Source organism: Ochotona curzoniae, unplaced genomic scaffold (assembly GCF_017591425.1).
Source record: "Ochotona curzoniae isolate NIBS_2020 unplaced genomic scaffold, NIBS_Ocur_1.0 scaffold_1852, whole genome shotgun sequence".
Classification (NCBI taxonomy): Eukaryota; Metazoa; Chordata; class Mammalia; order Lagomorpha; family Ochotonidae; genus Ochotona; species Ochotona curzoniae.
The window spans coordinates 1282655-1305166 of record NW_024467087.1 but is presented as its reverse complement, the minus strand read 5'-3'; the positions used below and the strand labels follow the sequence as shown (position 1 = coordinate 1305166).

The 22512-nt window shown below is 43.1% G+C and overlaps 1 protein-coding gene across 10 annotated transcripts in view; it reads right to left on the bottom strand.

Moving 5' to 3' along the window:
- CD99L2 (CD99 molecule like 2) overlaps positions 1–22512 on the bottom strand; it is an 84225-nt gene that overhangs the window by 11347 nt on the left and 50366 nt on the right. Inside the window, exons 2-8 of one of the 10 annotated variants that reach the window (XM_041000143.1) lie at positions 22116–22179; positions 19137–19204; positions 17970–17984; positions 16870–16944; positions 14168–14239; positions 13962–14045; positions 11887–11952 (exon numbers count right to left, since the gene is read on the bottom strand). In XM_041000143.1, coding sequence (XP_040856077.1) covers positions 11887–11952; positions 13962–14045; positions 14168–14239; positions 16870–16944; positions 17970–17984; positions 19137–19204; positions 22116–22179 — 444 coding nt within the window. Of the gene's footprint in view, positions 1–11886; positions 11955–13960; positions 14060–14143; positions 14240–16868; positions 16945–17969; positions 17985–19136; positions 19209–22115; positions 22180–22512 lie in introns of all 10 variants that reach the window. The other 9 variants (XM_041000141.1, XM_041000140.1, XM_041000142.1 and 6 more) reach the window with 9 other exon arrangements.

Sequence of the window (22512 nt, the reverse complement as noted above, 5' to 3'; positions counted from 1 at the left end):
ATGCCCCAAAACCTTGGGACCCTCCACCCATGTGGGAGACCCAAAGGAGGTTCCTGGCTCCAGATCTGCACAGCACTGGCCGTTGTACTCACTCTAGGGAGGTAATCATCCGACAGGAGATATTTCTGTCTCTCCTCCTCTCTGTATATATCTGACTTTGCAATAAAAATGAATCTTTAAAAAAAGAGAAAAGGAGAAACAAAGATCTTCCGTCCACTGGTTTACTCAAATGGCTGCAACAGCTGGAGATGAGCTGATCCATAGCCAGGGGTCAGGAGCTTCTTCCAGTTCTCCCGTGCAGGTTCCCAAAGCTTTGGGCCGTCCTCTACTGCATTTGCAGGCCACAAGCAGGGAGCTAGATAGAAAACAGGGCTGCCGGGACAAGAACCAGAGCCTATATGGGATCCTGGCACCTGCAAGGTGAGAACTTTAGCCCCCAGGCTGAGGTGCTGAACCCTGGTCCTATCATCTTAGCATTGATTTAGTCTTCTTTTGTTGTTTTATTGGGACATTCTTCATGTTCTTCACATTTGCATTTGGCTTGGGTAGATGCTAGTCCTTTTCTCTGTCAAAAGAATACCTTTAAGTAGGTCTGGAAGAAGCAAATTTTGAGCTTTTCTTTACTGTAGAAGAATTTTCTTTCATTTTCAAACACAAAGGAAAGCTTTTCTGGGTGAGTTATTCTGGACCGACATTTTTTTCCTTTGGAATATGGAATATGTCACTCCATTCTCTTTTGGCCTGTACAGTTTCTTCTGAGAGGTCAGCAGTGAGTCTGATTGGGATTCCTCTATAATTTAACTGATTTTTTTTTCCACATGCATATTTCAGGATCTTTTCCCCGTTTTCAACTGAGGAGAGTTTGATTATCATGTGTTGTGTAGAAGACCACATTTGGTCAATGCTATCGGGAGTTCTGTGTCTGTCCTGTATTTTGTTTCCCAATTCTTTTGCCAAATTAGAGAAGTTTTTCTTTACTATTTCATGGAATACATTTTAAAACCCAGCTTCTCTTTATGTGTCTTCTGGAACTCCCATAACTCCTAGATTTCACCTTTTAATAGTGTTCCTTAATTCTTGAATACTTTTCCTAGTAATCTAGTTCCTCTTCCAGCTTTCCCCTCCCCCTCCCCCCGCCCCATTGTTGAAGGAAATGTCTTTCAATTCTGAGATTCCTTCTTCTGCCTCATTCAATTATTGAACTTTACAGGGAGTTTAATTTGCTACATCGTGTTCATTTCTAATAACTCAGCTTGATTTTAAGGTTGCCATTTCCTGTGTAACATATACTCAATTCCCTGAACTCCTGTATGTACCTCTCATTAAGAAGCTTTATAACAAGTTTTTAAAATTCTTTATCTCCCATTTCCTCAATGTCCTCCTCAGTTCACTCTGAGGTTGACAAAGGCTTTTGCTCCTTTTCAGGGGAGGCATCAATAATATTGTGTCTGTCTCTTCTTTTGCTCTTGATTATTGCTATTCTGGCTAGCAGATTCCTCTCCTTAGCACTTGTTTCTAAGCTGTGTTGCACAGTGGTCTACAGGTCCATTTTATTGATTGCATTTGGTACCCGGTACTTCATTTGCAGTCACTTGTGCCACTTTCTCCAGTGAGTTTCAGCCCTGGGCTCTTGTGCTAGGCTTCCACCATGGTTTCCATAGCCCCAGCTCCTTAGCCACCATCCCCTGTGATCCTCTGTTGTGGCCACACCATTGCTCATACAGTTTCCCACTCCTGGTTCGAGCAGTGCCTGGGATTAGGGAGACAATAGCTGTCCTAAATCACTGGGTTGTCAGCAGTGCTGGTCTTGTCGGAATCTGCTGGCTGTTAGATGTGAAGGCCACTCACCCGGACCTATTTTGGGAAGAACCCATAGGATGTCAAGTTGGTACTATTTTTCCTGTGATACCAGTGCAATGTATTGAGCCATTAGTGAGTTCTCTCCTGGCTCAGTGCTTGCATAGCTTGCTGTTGTTCCTTCAGCCCCACAGTCTTTTCCTCCATATACAAAACGGTGCCCAATGTGGCACATTGGTGGAGGTCTGGGCCTGCTAACCATTAGGTCTGAAGGCCACCCAAACCTATTCTGTGCAGAACTCATAAGATGCCAAGCCAGTACTGTTTTCCTTGTGGTACCAGTACAATGCATTGAGCCAGACATGGGTCTCTCCCAGCTTAGCATAAGTGCAGCTCACGGTTGTTCCTCCAGTCCTGTCCCTAGCCTATTCTTCAGTATACAAAATGGCACCCTATGTGGCACTGGTGGGGGTCTGAGCCATGAAATCCACCCTGTACCTGCACCTGCCTGTTTGGGCTCTGTCACTCTGCTTCTGGTCAATCAAGCAAATCAGGACAGGCAGCTCTATACCTGGGTTCACCTCCTGAGCTCCCATTGAACTCTTTTCAACTAGCCACTGTTGGAGCTCTGACCACAGAGTGCTGTCACTGGAGTATCTTGTCACTGTTATCGGCTATCTTCACTGCTTTTCTGTCCTGTGTCCGACAGTCTCCAGGTGCCCCTCTGCCTTTGACCCGTTCTCTCCTATTTCAAGGGATCATGGCATCTCTGCTTCACCCTAATAATTCTCCATCTGTTTAAATGTGCCCTTACCTTATTCCGCCATCCTGTTTTCTCTTGAAAAGACACAAGTCTTATATACACCATTGGCTAAGTTTCAACATGATACATACATATGCAAAACCTACACCCCTATCAAGATTCACAACACTGCCATCAACCCGAAAAGTTCCCTTATGCCCTTGCCCTATATTTACCTTAGTCCCAGTAGCCACAAATATAATTTTAGGATTACAGATTAACCCTTCCTGTAATGTTATGAATGGGCTCAGACAGCAGAGCCTCATTTCACTGGCATGTTTACTCAGCATATTTTTGACATTTATTCATGCTAGTGCAGATATCAGCAATCTACTCCACTGTATAAATATATAAGTATCAGTGTCTGTTAGCTCTCTTGAGGGTTATGTGTTGCTAGAATTTTTGGATTTTGCTATTAGAAATAAAGCTGCCATGAGCATCCTCTAATAAGATAGGTAAAGGTTTGTTTTCATAACCTTTTCTCTCAAATAGGAATAAATGTGCTAAGTTACTAGGCAGCTCTGTATGCAATTTTATGTAAGAAACTTTGCATTCCTACCAATCTTGTATGAGAGTTTCTGTTGTTCCTTATTTTCATGAACTTTTGATATTGTGAGTCTTTCTGATTTTTTTATTTCAAAAAATTTTAGCAGGGCTAGAATTGTGGCATAGCACGTAAAGCTACTGCCTGTAGTGCCAGCTTCTCATATTGGTGTGAGTTCAAGTTCTGGCTGCTTCACTTCCAGTGTAGTGCCATGTTAATAGCCTGGGAAAGCAGTGGAGAATGACCCAAACGCTTGGGCCCCTATACTCATGTGGGAAACCTAAAAGAAAACTCCTGCTTCCTGGCTATGGCCTGGCCCAGCCCTAGCTCTTGCAGTCATTTGGGCAGTGAACCAACAGAGAGGAGAAGTCTCTCTTCTAACTGTCTTTCAAATAAGCCTTTCATTTTTTTGACATATACAACGTATACATACAATCAGGTTCCTGAGTTATCCTGTGCATCACCCACCTGTCACATACGCACATTACAAATAGTTTTTCTCTACTCTGTAGGTTTTCTCTTTGCTGCTTGTTTTGCCGTGCAAAAGCTGTCAGTTTGCTAAAGCCCCATTAGCTTTTTCTCCTATTTCTTGTGCTCTTAGAGTCTTGATCAAGAAAATTTTTGGCCTTTTCAACATCCTGAACCATTTCCCCTATGCTTTCTTCTACTAGTTTTATAGCTTCAGGCCTGAGTTTATGCCTTTCATCCGTGTGGAGTTGATTTTTGTACATGGTGAGAGACAGTCAATGTTTGTTCTCCTGCATGTACATATCCAGTTTCCCAAGGACCATTTAGTGAAAAGACTGCTGCTTTCCCACGGTGTGGTCTGCATTTTTTGTAAGAAGCACTTGACCATATCAAGGTGGGGCTACCTGTAGGGTCTCTGTTCTATTCCATTGGTCTATGCATCCATTTTTACAATACTATGCTGCTTTAATTACTGTAGCTTCATAATGTTTAAATGGGCAGAAAACTAACTGGAGTATATGAGGTGGTAATTTTTTTTTTCAAATTGGTGTGGATTAATAATTCTGATAGTGCCATACATGTATACATTAACAAGGCAAGAAAGTAATCCAATTACAGTAATAGCAAGGATTTTCATTGTAGGAGAAGGAACAGATAATAAAGAAGTAGAAGAATATGAAAGATCGAAATAAAGGTTTAGGTACTGACATACTTGGAGATGGCTAAATACAGAAATAGTCATGGATTATTCTGTGATAACAAGTCTGAATGGGGATTCCGATTTAAAAATTCATTGTTCTAAACTATCCTTTGTTGTGATCACATAGCTTTTGTTATGCTATGTTTCAATCTTTATTCATTTTAAGAAATTTTAACATTTCCTCTTTGATTTCCTTGTTGTGCTACTCTTTTGGAGTAAGTTGTTTGCTATCCACATATGTCCACAGTCTCCAAAGTTTCCCAAAGTACTGGTTTCTGGTTTTACCGCACTGTGGTTAGAAAATATCCCTGCTATAATTTCCAGGTTTTTAAAACTTGTTACAACTTGTTTTGTGACATAAAATACTATATATCCCCCAAAACGCTCCATATAACGGGTGAGAAGAATGCAGATTCAGTCACTGTTGGAGGGAAAGTGCTATAGACGTCTGTTAGGTCCCCTTGATGTCATGTACAATTTAATTGGTGCCAACTGCCGAGGAGTCTATGGAACAACAGGAACTACATTCCTTGCCCTGGGGTACCAACCTTGCGATAAGTTTGGAAAGCAGTTTAATAACTTATTGTACAGTTAGATGTAGGGTTGCTACCTGAGTTGAAATGTATGTCCACACAAAATCCTGTATGCACATGTTTTTAGTAGTTTTATACATAGCAACTAAAAATGGAAAGTAACCAAGATGTTCGTCAACAGATAATTGGGTACACAACAACACAGCTGTGGAACTGACAATTTTCCAGTGAAGAAGCAAGTTGTTACATGGTAAAAAGCCATGACATTTTAAATAAATGCCCACTGCTAAGAAAAGGCTGCCAATTCTGTGATTCCAATTATTTGCCATTCTACAAAGGAGAAATCAATGTGATGGTAAAAAGTCCAGTGAGCTGACTACAGAAATCAAAGCACACACATATGGCACTGCCACACTGCGTGAATGAAGAGGTGAAATGGAGTCTAGGCAGCCTTTTGAACAGAAACTAGGGTAAACACAAAAATCCTCATTTGGTAAAAATGTTTCTCAGATGGGTGTGGGTTAAAATTCTCACACTGTCATACATACACATAGGAACCAGGTGAGACCGTAAATCCAAGACAGCAGGAGTAAGGATTTTCACTGTTGGAGAAGTGTCAGATGCACTTTTATCAGGTATATGCATAGTAGCTATGAATCTGGAGAACAGATTTTCATTTTATAATAGGTTAGAAAGAGCTAGAAGAATATGAAGTTTAAAATAAAGGCTTCAGCACTGGAATACATTTAACAATGTAGTATGAAATCATGGTTAGGTTAATGATCCAGGCTAGACACAGAAATGATTATGGATATATGAGTAAAATGGTGTTGCACACTGGATGTCTGTGTATCCCCAAACAGCCACATTGAAAGTCTACCCTCAATTCTGATGGCATTAAGAAATAGCCTTAGAATCAGGACAGCAGAATAGGATGAGGACACATTTAAACAAATGGAGAAATATTAGTGCGAAGCAGAGAGGGCACATTCCAGGAAATGGGAGAGGACAGAACAACAGCAGAGGGGTACCTGGAGACTGACAGACACAGGAAAGCAGCGGACACAACGGTGTGGTGCTGCCGTGACTGATACTCCAGCAGCATTCAGCTAATGACCATCTGAAGTCCACCAGCAACCAGGTGGGAAGGGGCATCCACCAGGAATTCAGGAGGTGAACCCAAAGAACTGTCCATCCTGCTGTCTGTCTGATTTGACCAGGAGCAGAGACAGAGCAGCAGATCTAGATGGGTGGTGCAGGAACAGGGTGGATTTCACAACCCAGTCAGCCCCCTAGAGCCGAATTGGGTGCCACTTTGTGTAAGGAGGAATAGGCAAGGGAAAGGACTGAGCATGCGCTGAGCTGGGAGTGAACTCATTTCTGACTCAGTGAACTGCATCAACGTGGCATTCTACAGATTCCACCCAAGACAGGTCTGGGTAGCCATCAGACCTGACGGCCTGCAGATCAAGAACTCTAGTAGTGACATATAAGGTGCCATTTCTTACAGCACGGCATTAAAGACTGCCTGGACAACAGTGAACTGCGCATGCACTGAGCTTGAGGAGAACTCACTGAGTCAGTGTACTGCACTGGTCCCACAGGAAGATAATACTGCATATGGCATCATACAGGTCAAAATACATCCATGTGGCCCTCAGACCTAACAGCCAACAGGCTCCTGAAAGATCAGCACCACCAGCAACCTAGCTATATAGGACACCTGGTGTCTCCCTAATCCTGGGACCTGCTACAACCAAAAGTGAGAAAAGGGTTGTACGGACGACGGTGCAGCCTCAGCATGGTATCACAGGAGCTGGAGAGTGGTGAGCCAGGAACTGGGGCTACACAGACCATGGTGGAAAACTAACATAAGAACCCAGACCCAGAACCCACTGGAGAGAGTAGCACAGCTGACTGCAAAAAAAAAAAAAAAAAAAAAAAAAAAAAAAAAACCAAAAAACAAAAAAACAAAAACAAACAAAAAAAAAAAAACCCCAAAAAAACCAAAAACCAAAAAACACTGTGTACCAATTACAATAACTAAAATCGCACTGTAGACCTGTGGGTGACAGAGCTTAGAAACCTGCCCCAAGGAGAGGAATCTGCTAACCAGAAGTACAATGAGCAAGAGGAAAAAAAAGAGACAAAGGCACAATGAATATTACTGAAAACTCCCTTGCAAAGGAGCAAAATCCTTTGCCAACCTTAGAGTTAACTGAGGGAGACATTGAGAAAATGGTGGATACAGAATTCAGAACACTCGTTATAAAACTTGTTTTCAATAACGAGAAGCACGTAAAGCAGGCATTGAAGGAATTCAAGCAATATGTCACACTGGAAATGAATCAAATGAAAGCTGATACATTAGAAATGAAGAACACAGTAGAGCAAATGAAAAGAACAGTGGAGAGTCTCCAAAATAAAATGAAGGAGGCAGAAGAAAGAATCTCAGAATTGGAAGATATTTCCTGTCACCAGGGGGAAGCAAACAAAAAGCTGGAAGCAGAGCTGGATCAGGCCAAAAAAAAATATTCAAGAATTGAAAGACACCATTAAAAGGCCAGATATCAGAGTTATGGGAGTCCCAGGAGGTGCAGAAAGAAAAGCTGGGATTAAAGGTGTATTCAATGAAATAATAAAGGAAAATTTCCCTAATCTAGAGAAAGAATTGGGAAACAAGATCCAGGAGGGGCATAGAACTAACTCCCAACAGGCTTCATCAAAAGCAATCTTCACCATGACACATGATCATCAAGCTCTCTTCAATCGAATAAGGAAAAGATCCTTAAATGTGCACATGGAAAAAAATTAACTGACATATAAAGGAATGCCAATTAAACTCATAGGAGACCTCTCACAGGAAACTCTACAGGCAAGAAGAGAATGGAGTGACATATTCCAGAAAATTGTCGGCATAGGATAATGTATCCAGCAAAACTTTTCTGTGTCTTTGAACTTGAAATAAAATTTTTCACAGTCAAGAAAAATTAAAAGAATATGCCTCTTCCAAACCTGCACTACAAATGATGCTTAAAGATGTTCTCCTGACAGAGAAAAGGAATAGCACCCAACAAAACCAAAGCACATGTGAAGAACATCCCAGTAAAATAACAACAGAAGACTAAATCAACGAACAACCAATTGCTAAACTGACAGGACAAAATTACCACCCATACATATTAACCCTGAATGTAAATGGCTTAAACGCATCAGTCAAACGTCATAGATTAGTAGACTGGATCAAAAAACAAAACCCATCTATTTGTTGCCTACAGGAGACACATTTCACCAACAAAGATGAACAGAAACTATATCTCATGGATTTTGTTTGTTTTTTTTTTTTGTTAGTTTCACCTCTTCAAAACACTCTTCTGATTAAATTCTTCAATGACTCATAGATCATACAGCAGCATCATTTTCTTCCAGAAGGTTCTTTATTTTCTTTTTCATTTCTTCAGTAACACATTAGTCATTCAGTAGCATATTATTTAACTTCATGGGTGTTGTTATTTTTGTTCCTGTTGATTTTGTTTTGTGGCTTTTCATTTAAGGGGATGTATGGTAGCTGTGTAATTGAGACTATCATATCCAGATGTGAGGATACAACATAGTATGCATCTCTACTTCTAGACAAAGATGGACTCCCAATGAAACTGTTTACTATGTTTTTATAATAGGATGCTGGACTCTCTGCCATTGTCCATGCCCGCAATGATGGACATATGACTGTTTATGAAGAACTATACTGTTGTATTAATATAGGGGAACTCAGAGAGGGGGAAGGGAAATGGGGAGGGGTAAGAGAAATCCCAGGGCCTATGGAACTACATCATAAGATGATAATAATAAAAAGTAAAATTTAAAAAAAATAAATGGAATATTTGGGAAGTGGATCAGTCATGAGCATCGAATCTTCATGATGGAATTAGTACCCCTGTTATTAATATCATAGCTTGCTGCCCAAGTTCTGCTTTTCACCATGTGAAACACAAGCAGGGACCCACCCACCAACCAGGGCAACGACACTTAGGAGACACTTGATCTACAGGCGCTGGACCCTGGACTTCTCCGCCGGCACAGCTGCGAACAGAGAAGCTCTGCTCTCTGAATCACCGAGTCTATGTGATTCGTCATACCTGAACTGATCAGTAAACACAGAACAACATATACACATGTATGTGCTTTGTGAAGACTGTTTTCCTCCTTTTCTCACTCTTGACCATGCTTGGGGACCCACCTTTGGCCTCCCTTCCCTTCTCCTCATAGGCAGCTCCCTGGCATGGGCATAACAATACCACTCTGTGTGAGGTGCCCTACCCTACATACTGTCTTAATTAAAGCCTGTTATTCCTCACATACTGTAAATCACAGCAGAGGGACCAGCCTGGTGGCTCAAATGGCCTAGCCTCCACCTATGGTGCTGGTATCCCATATGGGCACCAGTTTGTGTCCCAGCTGCTCCACTTCTGATCCAGCTCTCTGCTTATGGCCTAGGAATGTAATGGACGGTAGCCCAAGTCATTAAGCCCATGCATCCATGTGGGAGACCCAAAAGAAGCTCGAGGTTCCTGCCTTCAGATCAGCTCCAGCTCTGGCCACTGCGGCCATCTAAGTAAAGAACCGGTGGATGAAGATCTTTCTCTCTGCTGTCTCTCCTCTCTGTAAATCTGTCTTTCCAATGAGAATAAATCAATCTTAAAACACACACACACACACACACACACACACACACACACACAGCAAGCAGAGTATTTCCTATGTCTGCCGGCCTTCCCAGTTGAGCTAGAAGTGACCATGTTCCAACAATCAGTAGACACATTCAGATCTTGGTTTCTAATACCACTCTCACATGGCTTAGGAACAACGTACTGCATCAGGCATCTATGAATTAAATCCACTACGTGACAATGGGTGTGAGTAGGGAAAGCTGAGGAGAGCAGTGAAACACTTGAGGAGTTTCAGAGCGCCTAATGGGAAAGAGTGTTAAGGGGAAAGTGAGTAGCAAAGTCACGCAGGACCAGACTGTGAGCGGGGGCTGAGGAGCAGGAAGGAGTTGAAGTGTACCAGTCTTGAAGTGCTGGGGAGAGAAGAGGGCAAGCCAAGCCCAGGGTGGGCATAAAGGGTGTGAGGGCAGAGCAGGTGGACTCATGGAACCTCCCCCTAGGGGAAGGTAAGCAGAAAACAAAAAATACACATGACAGATAAAATGAGTATTATGCAGAAATGCATTCTGAATCTGTGCCCAGGGCCCACGGGCTGGAAAGTGCCTTTGTGAGGATTCTTTTCGGGCAGGAGATCCCAACCTGGTGAACTGTGGTGCTGCCCCTGTTCGCGCCGCAGGCACGCCCTTCTTGGAAGACAGAGCCCGAGATTCCACTGTAAGCATCCTGCAGCCCCGAGTCAGCTTGCCCCCACCCTCTCTCCATCAGCTAACAACTGATTATTCTTTACAAGACAAGTTCAAACATGAGCCTAATTAAAGAATTTCCCAACCCTCCTTCCTTGGTAAGACATGGAATTTTAATAAGGAGAAGCTCTCGCCATGTCATTCAGATCTTCACTGTTTCTGCAGGCTTCCACACGCTACCACTGCCCTCACCTTGCCATCTGGAAATACCATTTGTCACCCAGGAGTAATTGGCTCATTTTCCAGGCTTGCCCTTTAAATCTTCCATGTTCTCCTGACACTTGCAAGTTTCATTTAGAGGCTTTTAGGGCGCTCTCTGTTTCCTAGAGATGCCACTGTCAGGAAAGGTGTTTCGAAGGACAAATTTGACTACAGCATCCCCTAATCAGAAGAAAACACTTTTTCCCAGAGGAAAAGCACACAGGTTTTGCAGGAAAGGAGCAAACCCTCTTAGCGCAGCCCAAACTGTGGGGAGTATACTACGGTTACAACCAGATACATGCACAACTCCTATAACAACAGCAACCTGCCGCCGCAACACATCACAGCCACAGCTACAGCTACAACCACGACCACTCACCTTGGAGATACGTTGGTGTCACAACAGGTATAGCTACAGCGTAGAGCCGTACTTATGAGCTGAAGGTAGGACCCTAACAGTCACAGCCACAAAGTTACACCACTGAGCTGTTTTGTTGCAACAGTCTGGCTGGTATTCCCTGCTCTCCTTAGGACCACATGCTGCTGTGTACCATAATTAAAGAGTTAGTTGGCATCCTGGCAGGACATGCCTACCCAGGGCTGAGATGAGGAAGCTCCTTTTAGGTTGGCAGTGATGTAGCTATTTCAGCCTGCCAAGTGATACAATGTTCCGGAGCAATGCACACAGGCACAGAGGCAAACTCGCCCTGGATCTGCATGTGTGCATCAGCGGACATCACCACTGTACAGAAGCCAGCTTCCCAGGGCTGGCGACAGACTCCAGCTATGTCAGCTATCACCAGGAGAAGCTGGATCAGGAGACACAGACCTTCCTAAGTTATGTTTATATTTGTTCATGAAGCAAACTATTCCAAAAGAAAAGGACACACTGAAAGATTCTTGACTCACCATGCATCTCAAAAATTGCTTGTTTTCACTCTGCTGTTTAAGTGTATCATGGAATTGCAGGTATAATCAATGGAGGACGTCCTGCATGCTATCATCATGATATATTTAGCACAGTTTCACTGGGAGTCCTCCTCTCATTCGGGGGTAGAGATGCACACTGCCTGTTCCTCTCCTCTCACGCGAGACAGAGTGGCCAGGGCAGGAAGGCTAGCCTCACAGGTTTTGCTGCCCAGCTACAACATCAGTGCTGCTGCTTGCACATGCTTCAGTTAGCCTGGGAACATGAGCCCATGTAGCACCTTGCCTTGAGGAACATTAGAGAAAATGTGCATTACTGCCAAGTGTGGTTAGCAATGCCTCCCTTCAGCCTGCCAGGCCCAGGCAGGTGTATCCCAGCTTGTAAGATGGGAGCCCTCAGTCCCACCTCTCACTTCCTTGAGGCTAAAAATGGTTCAATTGACCTGTTTGCCACATAATAACCTGATGAGCCAGAGCCAAGCTTGCATGTCTCAATGTTCCTACCTTTATTCTTGTCAGGCTTGTAGTCGCCACCCCCTAACATGTCTTCAAGATCCTTGTCTGAGAAATCTAGAGGCAATAAAACATACATGTCAATGAAAAAAAGTTCAACAAGAAACCTGTGCAAATGCTGCCCAAAATTCGCAGGAAATGACTACCAGAGCATTTTAACACATGGCAAATTGATGAACACAGTGAGCAAAACTTGATGAGGACTCCAAGCTTGCCTCGTCCGAGCATGCACACCCAGCACCACTGTCATCCACCTTCAGCGTGACTGGGCACATGGACATGACAGTCATGTTCTCCATGATTACATGAGCTCACATGCTGAAGGAGTTTGCATACGTAAAGATGGAGCCAAATTAGTGCGACTGTGCAATACTCAAAAAGGAGATGATCCTGGGTAGGCCTGGCAGAGCCTTGGGATCCTTTTCCCACTGGGTTTAGGTTTTCCTTGAGCTCAGGCAAGAGAAGCACCTTGCTCTCCTCTCTCCCACTCCATCCTTCTCTTGCTTGTCTTGGAGAAGCAGGGAGCCACTGTTTCACAGTTGCAGGAAATGGACTGTCAGCATCACCTGAACTGGAAAGAAACTGATGAGGTCTGATGTGAGACCCCAGCCCTGCTCAACACTTTGACTGCTGCTGAGTGAGCTCCTGCAGAGAAAATTCAGTCAAGCTGCTCCTGAACTTCTGACCAGAGGAAAATGTGAAATAATAAACAGCTGTTGTCTTCATTTACGAAGTTTCTTGTGATTGGTATGCAGCAATGTACGGAAGTAGAAAAATTAACTATATTAAAACCACACCACTGGGTGCATGCCTTTTACTAATTCTGTGTGCTGAAATGGCAAGGATGCCTAGTGCAGTTCTACTGTACTCTATTCATATGATTCAAAGGTACTCGGGTGGCTTGTTCCATTTCCCATTTGTATAATTAGAAAAGGCTTATTATGAAAAAAAAAACTCCTACATATTCTTTACAAAATCTGAGACAAAATAAACTCATTTCACTCCAACTTAAACTTTCTGAACTCCCCTTGTATTAGCTGCTCTGCCATCAAAAATTGATTTACATAGAAAGGATGGACTAAGTAGGACATGCCAACTAGAATATTTGGCAGATGTTACCTTGAAAATAAATAAGCCCATAAACTGAAGGAAAATCACTGGTGGTATTTATTGTCAAAGAGTTCAAGGGAAATTGGGATTTTTCAAAGCTATATCTACCAATGAGATTTTAACAGCATTAAGAGTTTTTTTGTTTTGTTTTATTTTTGTTTTTTGCAGGGAGACATGTATCAATTTAGACAAACACAACTTTTGCTTTTTCTGTAAAATCATGTGGACTACTTTGGAAGTTCAAACAAAATATCTGTGTACACCAGTATTTGCCAAGTGACAGGTGCAGGACACACACTGCCAAACACGAATGGGTCAAAGATCACTTCAGGAGCATCCAGTGGAGCTGAGGAACCAAGTGGGCAGAGCTCCTTGGTGCACTCCCACCGCATACTACATGGACCCTGGAAGAAACGGCCACAGGCCAAAGGATGCCCACGGTGACCTCAACAGTCTACAGCATCATTGTCTTCCCACAGCCAGCTGTCTGCATGAGGCTGGCTTGCCTTGCTCCGCGTCACCAAGGCACACACCACAGGTGACAACCCATGGGCCTCCATCAAGCCAGACACCACAGAGAGTGGCCCAAGTGTGAAGCAGCTCTTCTCTGCCCAGCTAACTTTGCTTCTATCTTGCCAGTCATTTCTCATCATAAGTATCTGCAGAGGCATGGATTTAGCGATTCCCATTTCAGGATAAAGCGTTTTCCATTTGAGGTACTAAGATGAGAGCCCTGCATAACTAAGACCAACAGAAAGAAAAGCTCCGAAGAGCCTACATCACATGCACAGTTCCGAGACCATAATGCTCGCTCCCCACCCTGTGACAGTCTCCCGGGGTGGCAGCACTTGCAACCCTGCCAGGCCGGGGAGGCATGCAAGCTGCTGTAGGTAATGAGACTGGATAGGACCAAGCAGTACCAGAGCCGGCCAGTGGTTTCCACCAGCCAGACTTACCTCCTCCTCCTGCACTGGGCTTCCTGTGGCCATCGACCAGATCGTTCCGATCATCCAAGGCATCAGCCAAGTCAAACTCATCAGCTTTAGGAGGTCCTAAAACAAGACAGCCAATTAGTCCAACCTCACGCAGCTCATTGGACACCGCCCCCCCCAGGGTGATTCTCCAGACCCTTCCTTACTGGGCTGCCCAGGCAGTACATCACCTGCAGGCTTGGCTGGGGCTCTGGTTGTTCCTGGCCTCCTGGTTGTGGTAGTGGGCATGTGGTCCCATCTCTCTAGACAGCAGAGGAGGGTAGCAAGGGGGCACAGTTAGTTACAAAATGCAGATGTCACTGCATGCCTCAACAAAGTCCCTTGAAGAAGACAGCTCCTTTATCTTGGCCTACAACCTCCAATGCAGCAGCTACAGAAGTGGATGAAGTACAGCAAGTCCTTTCATTTGTCTTCAGGAATGAGGAAAGGACTGTGAGGTGGACGCAGGGCCTGAACCCAGAACTGTAGGACATTAGCACATGATACAGAGAACATCTTGAACATGACCCTAGAGCAGCCTGAGCTGTGCCTTTTACCACCATCCACCTAGCACGTCATCCACAGAGCACGATGCCCAGACGTGGCCTGAGATCACACTCCCAGTACAGCAGTATCACACACATGGAAGACAGTCACAATACGCCATTTCATACAGCTGCCATTACTATTGTAAGCATTATCTCCTGGAACTCAGATTCCTGTCAAACCAATAGGAAAGATCCCTGTTGCCCTAATTCTTACAGATTAGCAATCCTGAATTTAGATTCCTTCCATATAAACCTCGCACCATAGCTGCCCTGAATTTTCATATAGTTCATTTTCTTGAACTTTACAAGACTACACTGTGGCTCTTCTATGGAAAGTATAGGTGGGAAGGCACACATGGTAGTGCACAAACATCTGAAAAGAAACAGTAATGGGGGTGCAAAGAAGAAAAACACTTCTACAAGATTTACAAGTCAACAACATGATCACCAAACTGCTCATAGCCATTTTAACTACAGTGCTGATCTTATCTAGATAGGGCCTCAGGATTGTGTTTTGGTAAGTAAAACAAAACAAAAACAAAAAAGTGCTGGTTGCAAGCCTGGCACTATGGCATTGCAGGTTAATCCTCTGACTGTGGTACTGGCATCCCATAGGGGCGCTTGTTCGAGTCAGTTTCTCCACTTTCTTTTAGTGTGTGTGATTTTTAAATCCTATTTTAAATATTGTTTACACAGTTGAGAGGCATGCACACCCATATGGGCCTCCAATTAGGGTAGGAATGATCAAGCTATGGCGGAAGGTGGATGAGACAAATGTTTTGATTTTGTTCTCTGTCCACAGGAGAGGAAGGGTAGGTGAGGGGCCGCTCCTTGCTGTCAAACTACATCAGCACTGGGGGTGGTCATTTGATGATGCTTTAGAGATCTAATGTGGGGAAGTATGTTCTAAGGGTGTTACTTCAGTGGTTTTGAAAGTTCTGAGAAGTTGTTGGTGTCATTTCTCCAAGGTTGAGAAAATCTTCCCAAGGTCTATTAGGTGACAAAGTCCACTTGGTGCATCCACAGACCCAGGAACATGCTTCTACATAGCCAGGATTGTTGTCCAGCCTGTTCTGCCGTCTATCCTCTGACGAGGCAGTCGATATCTGCTGATCTAGTTGAACTGGCTATTATGTCCCCCACTTGCATCTGAACATACTGTCCACTGCACAGGCATCAGCAACTGAGGAGGCCCAGTCCGAATATGCACTCCAATGTCAGAAGACCTATCTTGTGATTTTCCTTGTGGGCAAGAACTGAGTCCAGTGGTCTAGTTGAGTTTTGGGAATTAATAGGAGTTTGGGGAACTAATAAAGTAGAAAAAAATCAAATCAAGATATTTTAATATTCAGACAAAATAGATTAAGACATGGGACATAACGACTGACACCTGAAAAGCCACTTGTGCAATGATATCTGAGCATCCATAGCCACTTGTTTTAAAGATTCTCCTTGGCATAATGTATTGTAGGCTAGTTAACAAATATGTGAAGATTTTGATTGGTAAGTTGTGGTTAGTCAGCTTGAACATGTGGCAGGTCTTTTCTTGCAAATTACTAAAATGAGTCTCTTACGGAAGGAAAATCATAGATGCTATTTACGATTTGAAGAGGGGGCAGTTTTGTGGTGTCAAGTTCAATTGACAAAGCTGCAGTCTAAGAGATACCAGTAACCCATACAGGAACCGATGTGAATTCCAGCTGCTCCACTTACATCAGCTTCCTGCTAAAGCAGCTGGGGAAGGAGCAGCACACCTGCTACCTGTGTGGGAGCCTACACTGCTGCAGTTCCATGTTCCTGGCCTGGTCCAACCTAGGCCGATGCAGCCATTAGGGGACTGACCCAGGGTACAGAGTTTCATTCTGTCTCTCCAAATATTCCTTTTAAATAAAACAAATAAATCCTTACAAATTTCAAGCAAAAATCAATAGTTTTAAAAATCTGTATCTAACACTGCAAGTTAAACAGCTTCTCAGTACTTAGACTTTTTGTAATGAAATGGGTTACAATTTAGACAAATATGTCTTTTGACTTTGCATAATGAAATGTGAGTTTATTTGTTGTTTGCTGAAGCCCATTTCTGGATAAAGTGTTTTCCATTTGAGGTACTAAGATGAGAGCCCTGCATAGCTAAGACCAACAGAAAGAAAAGCTCCGAAGAGCCTACATCACATGCACAGTTCCGAGACCATAATGCTCACTCCCCACTCTGTGACAGTCTCCCGGGGTGGCAGCACTTGCAACCCTGCCAGGCCGGGGAGGCATGCAAGCTGCTGTAGGTAATGAGACTGGATAGAACCAGGCAGTACCAGAGCCGGCCAGTGGTTTCCACCAGCCAGACTTACCTCCTCCTCCTGCACTGGGCTTCTTGCCGCCGTCATCTCCATCACCCAAGGCCTCGGCCAAGTCAAAATCATCACCTGCATAAAGGAAACAGCAAAATGATTGACAAGTGTGTACAACAATCCAAAACAAGAAAAGCCTTTGGGCTCAGTTAATCAGTACAAGGAATTTAGGCAAATTAAAATCTGACTCTAAAACAATGCTAATGGCTGGTTTTCTGACACTGAAGTATATTACCTGTTTTTGAACTGATTTTTTACACGTAAGTATGCTTTTCTTTGGCCAGCAGTTGGATCATTTTAACAACATGCCAATATTTCCAAAAGTTCAGAGAAACTTGAATTAAGTGATCAATTTGGTGCAAAAGATTTTGAGCTGAATGCATGCTCTTTTTTTTTTTTTTTTAAGATTTTTATTGGAAAGTCATAGTCACAAGGAAGCAGACACACAAAGAAAGAACTATCTGCTGGTTCAATCCCCAAGTGGCCACAATGGCCAGAGATGAGCCAATCTGAGGCCGAGAACCAGGAGCTTCTTCTGGGTCTCCCAGCAGGTGCAAGGTCCCAAGGCTTTGGAGTGCCCTTGACTTTTTTCCCAGGCCACAAGCAGGGAGCTGAAAGGGAAGTGGAGCAGCCAGGATACGAACCAGTGCCCATATAGGATTCCAGCACATATAAGACAAGGACTTTAGCAACTAAGTTACTGCGCCAGGCCTAAATGCATACTCTTTCGACTAATATATTTATTACCATGAACTTTGTGAAGATCCCCTCATCCTTACTTACTAATGTTAGCCCAAGATTCACAAACAGGTGCAGAGATTAAGATTGGGTAAATCATCACAAAACACCCATTTGAATGTGGAAACAAAAAGACATGAGACAAATCAAAGCAGCTCACAGGTCTAGCAAGCTAAGCTTCTACCTGCACTGTCAGCATCCCATATGGGCACCAGTTTGAGTCCCACCTGCTCCCCTTCTGATCCAGCTCTCATCTAATGGCCCAAGTTGGTGGCACCTTGTACCAAGTGCAAGACCTGGAAGAAGCCCCCTGGTTTCAGATCAGCTCAGCTCTGGTCGTTGTGGACATTGGGAGAGTGAACCAGCAGATGGAAGACCTCTCTGTCTCTCCTCCTCTCTGTAACTGATTTTCCAATAAAAATAAATACATCTTTTGAACAACAACAAAAACATGATATGGGGAAAATCAAAACAGCTTTCTACTGCACAGAGCACATTTAGATTCCCCTCAAGTATCAGTAACAAGTTGCAGAATGGCAGTAATGAGTGTGTTCCCAATCCCAAGGCCAAGTAAAGATGTCCAAAATAAAATGGTTCATCTACTTAAAGGCTCAAAAAACTGTAGGAAGTGTCATAAAACAAGCACCAAACACCGCAACACCTTACCGAAAGAGCACATTAAGAAACACAATCTCAGAGCCACATTTTACTGAAGATGCTGGCTGAAATACCAGCATCGGGTTGACTTTGCGGCAGAGTGGTTGGAGCCATGGCCTACAATGTAGCCTGCCATACAGACACTGGTTCATATCCTGGCTAATGACCTGGACAAAGCAATGGATGATGGTTCAAAATGCTTGGCCCTTGACATCCATGTTGGTGACCAGGATGAAGCTCCTGGATCCTTGCAGCTACTTGACCAATGGATGGAAGACCTCCCTCCTTCTCCCTTTCTGTAACCAGATTTATAAATAAATCTTGAAACACACACACACACACAACACCAGTATCCCACTTCCACATTACATGAATTTTATATGTTCGGGCTCATTATTCTCACTTTATGCTGGTGTAGATCATGGGGACTGGCACTACTGATGGTTCAAATAACTGGGTAACTTCCACCCCATGGGAGATCTGAACTGAGTTCCAAGCCCGTGACTTAAGCCTGGTCTCAACTGCTGTAGGCATCTGAGGAGTGAATGAATGGGTATTAGACTTTCCAGAAAATTCCACCTGACTAAGGAAAAGACACTGATGAACTTCATAAAACTTAAGCAAGAGCATCTTCCTGTAATTGTTGTAAAGAAGTCACAGTTTAATTTCTCCTTGAGATCTTAAAGGGCAAGACTCCATAGAAACACAAAAGGCATCATGATCAAATAAATAAATATGTACTCTTTTAAGCCTCTTCTCACAGAAGACTTGGCTGGCCTCATACACATGTTGTTCATTGGACACTCCCCCGCCCCCCCCCCAGGGTGATTCTCCAGACCCTTCCTTACTGGGCTGCCCAGGCAGTACATCACCTGCAGGCTTTGCTGGAGCTCTGGTTGTTCCTGGCCTCCTGGTCGTGGTAGTGGGGATGTAGTCCCATCTCCCTAGAGCGTGGAAGAAGGACAGCAAGGGAGCACATTTAACAACAAAAAGCAACAGTTACTTCACAACTGGGAATTTCACAGTATATGTGGAATACCCTTGTCATAGTCTCTAAGTCCTCTATGCCAGTTGCAGTTCCTGGGGAGGAGATGTGACTGAAAAGAAATGGGGGGACAGTGCTGTCTTGGGCAACTGACAAAGTTGATTTCCAGGGTTCCCGTTCTCATATACTTAGTAAAACAACTGTTCAGACACAAGTCAGAATTAGATCATGTCTGAGAGCCGAGCGTTCAAAAAGGCTAACAAGATGACTTGGTCCAAGCATTATTGAAGTTGGGAGTAGATAAGGAGCGCTGTCTGTCCTTGGTTGACTAGACAGAGCACAGATGTTCGCCTATCATCAAGCAGAGCATGAATGCACATCCAAGGACTCCCTGGGACAAGAGTGCGCTCTGGGCAAGAGGCCCCCCTCCTCCTCTTTCCTGGAGCCTCTTCTCAGCAGGCTCCCACGGGCCTCTGCTGCCCCAGCTATCCTGCCTGATGTATCCTGACAGGCCTCCCTAGAGTCACATCAAGGAGGAGGACACAAAATATTTCCAAGTTGAATGAGCTTGGTTCTTTTCATGTTTCTTTGGAGGATGGTGATGATGAGGTGGACATGGTCTTGCATCTGACCAGGTGACAAATGGAGCCAAGTCTTCAGCCCAGTTCTGTCAGACATTGCCACGTGGTCCTGGGAGTTCCACAGCTTAAGCATGATCCTTGAGAGCTCTAGGCTGTGGTTTGCACCACTACCTACCTAGCACTTTAAACACAGATAATACTGCCAAAAGGTGGACCAAGGTTATGTTCCTAATGGAATATTGGAATATTCCATAAATTCAAAGTTGCCACAACACAGACATAATAATTTACTGTAAGTATGATTACTATTACAAATATCAACACTTTGGGTTGAACCATATTCCCCTAAAAATTGCACCCCTCAGAAAACCTATAATGTGCACAAGCTTTCCAATAGTTTCTTTTAGAAAAAAAAAATCAAGACTATGCAAGCAACTATCCTAATGTCAGACAGTATTAGCAGATACACAAATACCAGATTAAATAGACGTTAACTTAAAATTTGCCAGAGCCAGACAGTGGCATTTTATTGTGATGAAAGGCTCAATGCAACAATGAGAAAAAGAGCAATCAGGCCAACAGCCAAACAGAAAATACCAGACTTGAACTCTATAAACCATTTATATCCAATGGGCATTTACAGAGCACACCATCCATTAACCACAGGATATGTATCCTACTCAAATTCACATGAAACACTCTCCCAGAAAGACTGTACATAGGGAACAAAACATGTCCCAATTAATTTTTAAAACCTGAAGACATAAATTGTGGCTAATGGATTGAATATAGAAAGCATCAACAGAAAATCAGAAAATCTCTAATCACATTTACATCTAAGTACACACTTCTAAATGATCAACAGGTCAAGGAAGCAATCACAGGGAAATTATAAAATATTTGGAGATGAATGCAAATGAAAAATGACATACTAAAACTGACATGTTATGTTGTAAATGCTTATATTACAAACAAAGGACTCAAATCAATAACCTCAACTTTCACACTAAGAAACAAGAGAAAGAACAAAGTAAACCTAAATCAGGAAGGAAATACTGACGGTTATAGAAGAATTAAGTGAAACAGAAAATAGAGTAAAAAATTCGATAAAATGAAAATTTGTTTTAAAAGATCACCAAGACCATTGTGATGGTGCAGTACGTTAAGCTGCCACCTGTGATACTCAGCATCCCATATTAGACTGCTGATCCTGCTGGCCACTTGGGGAGTGAAACAGTAGATGGAAGATGTCTACCTCTCCCTGTTTATGTTAGTCTACGTTTCAAGTAAGTAAGTGTTTTTTAAACATCAGAATTCATAAATCATTAGCAAACCGTTTAAGAGAAAAAAAAATTCCAGGGAGGGAAATTATGACTTGGAGTATTTGACCCCTGGCCACCCATATGGGAAACAGATGGAACTGCTGGCTCCTGGCTATGAAATGGCTCAGCCCTGGCTATTGTGGACATTTGGGAACTGACTCATCAGATGGAGATCTCTGTCTCTCTCTTCCCTGTCAGTCTGCCTTCCAAGTAAACAACATATTCTAAAAAGAAGAAAATGTTGGGGCTGGTGTCTTAGAATAGCAGCAAGGCTGTCAGTATTTGATATGGGTGCTGGTTGGAGTCCTAGCTGCTCCACTTCTGATCCAGCTCCCTGCTAATGGCCCAGGAAAGCAGTGGAGGATGGCTCAAGTGTTTGGGTCCCTGACACTGACTTGAGAGATCCAGAAGAAGCTCCTGGATTCAGGCTGGCCCAGCCCTGACTGTTGCAGCCATTCACAGAGTGAAGCAGCATTTGAAAGATCTCTCCCTCTTTGTCTTTCCATAACTCTGCCTTTTAAGTAAATAAACAGATCTTTTAAACAGAAGAAAATGCCCGGATATTACACTTAAAAAAGAAGAAGAAAAATAAAAAGGATAGTCTGGTGAACCACCACCATGCCAAAAAAGAAAAAGGAACTTCATTATATCAAACAATCTAAAAGGTAAAACAAATATCTCATGCAAAAGATGCTTTTTCCTAAGATTTATTCTTGGAAGCCACTGCCAGCATGTCATGCTAACAGCAGCAAGGACTTGAAGGAAATGCTGTATCAGATGTTGCACAGTGTTAAGAGAGCTGAAATAATTTCATCTATTTAGATTTTAGGGCTATGGAACTTCTGGTAACTGACTTCATCTGATCAAGTGAATCCCAGCTACAGCCAGTTCTTCCTGACTATGTTCTGAGTTGGATGGGAACAACAGTAACTACTGCGTTCTGCTCCAGCTTTGCTTTGCTACTCACGTTTTACTGTTGTCGTCTCTCTCAGAGCATCCTCCAGATTGAAATCCAAGTCCCCACATCCTAAAAAAATGAAAAGTTTTAAATGTAACTTTGTGCAGAATACTGAAATATTCCCTTGACAAGATTGCTTCTCTTTAAAAGTTGAAGAGGTTAATAAAAAAACAGATACTCCACACAAATAGAAACCAATAGACTGAGCATAGGTATGCACAGGTTAGGATGCACTAGTCAAAGCAGCACAATTCAAAGAGGCTGTTACAGAATAATAAAAGGGATGCATTCAAAAAGTTCTAACAATCTATATATGCATTCAACATTGGAGCACACATAAAGTAAATATCAAAATATATTTAAGGATCAGAACACACTAATAGCAGAGGTAATAACCCCACT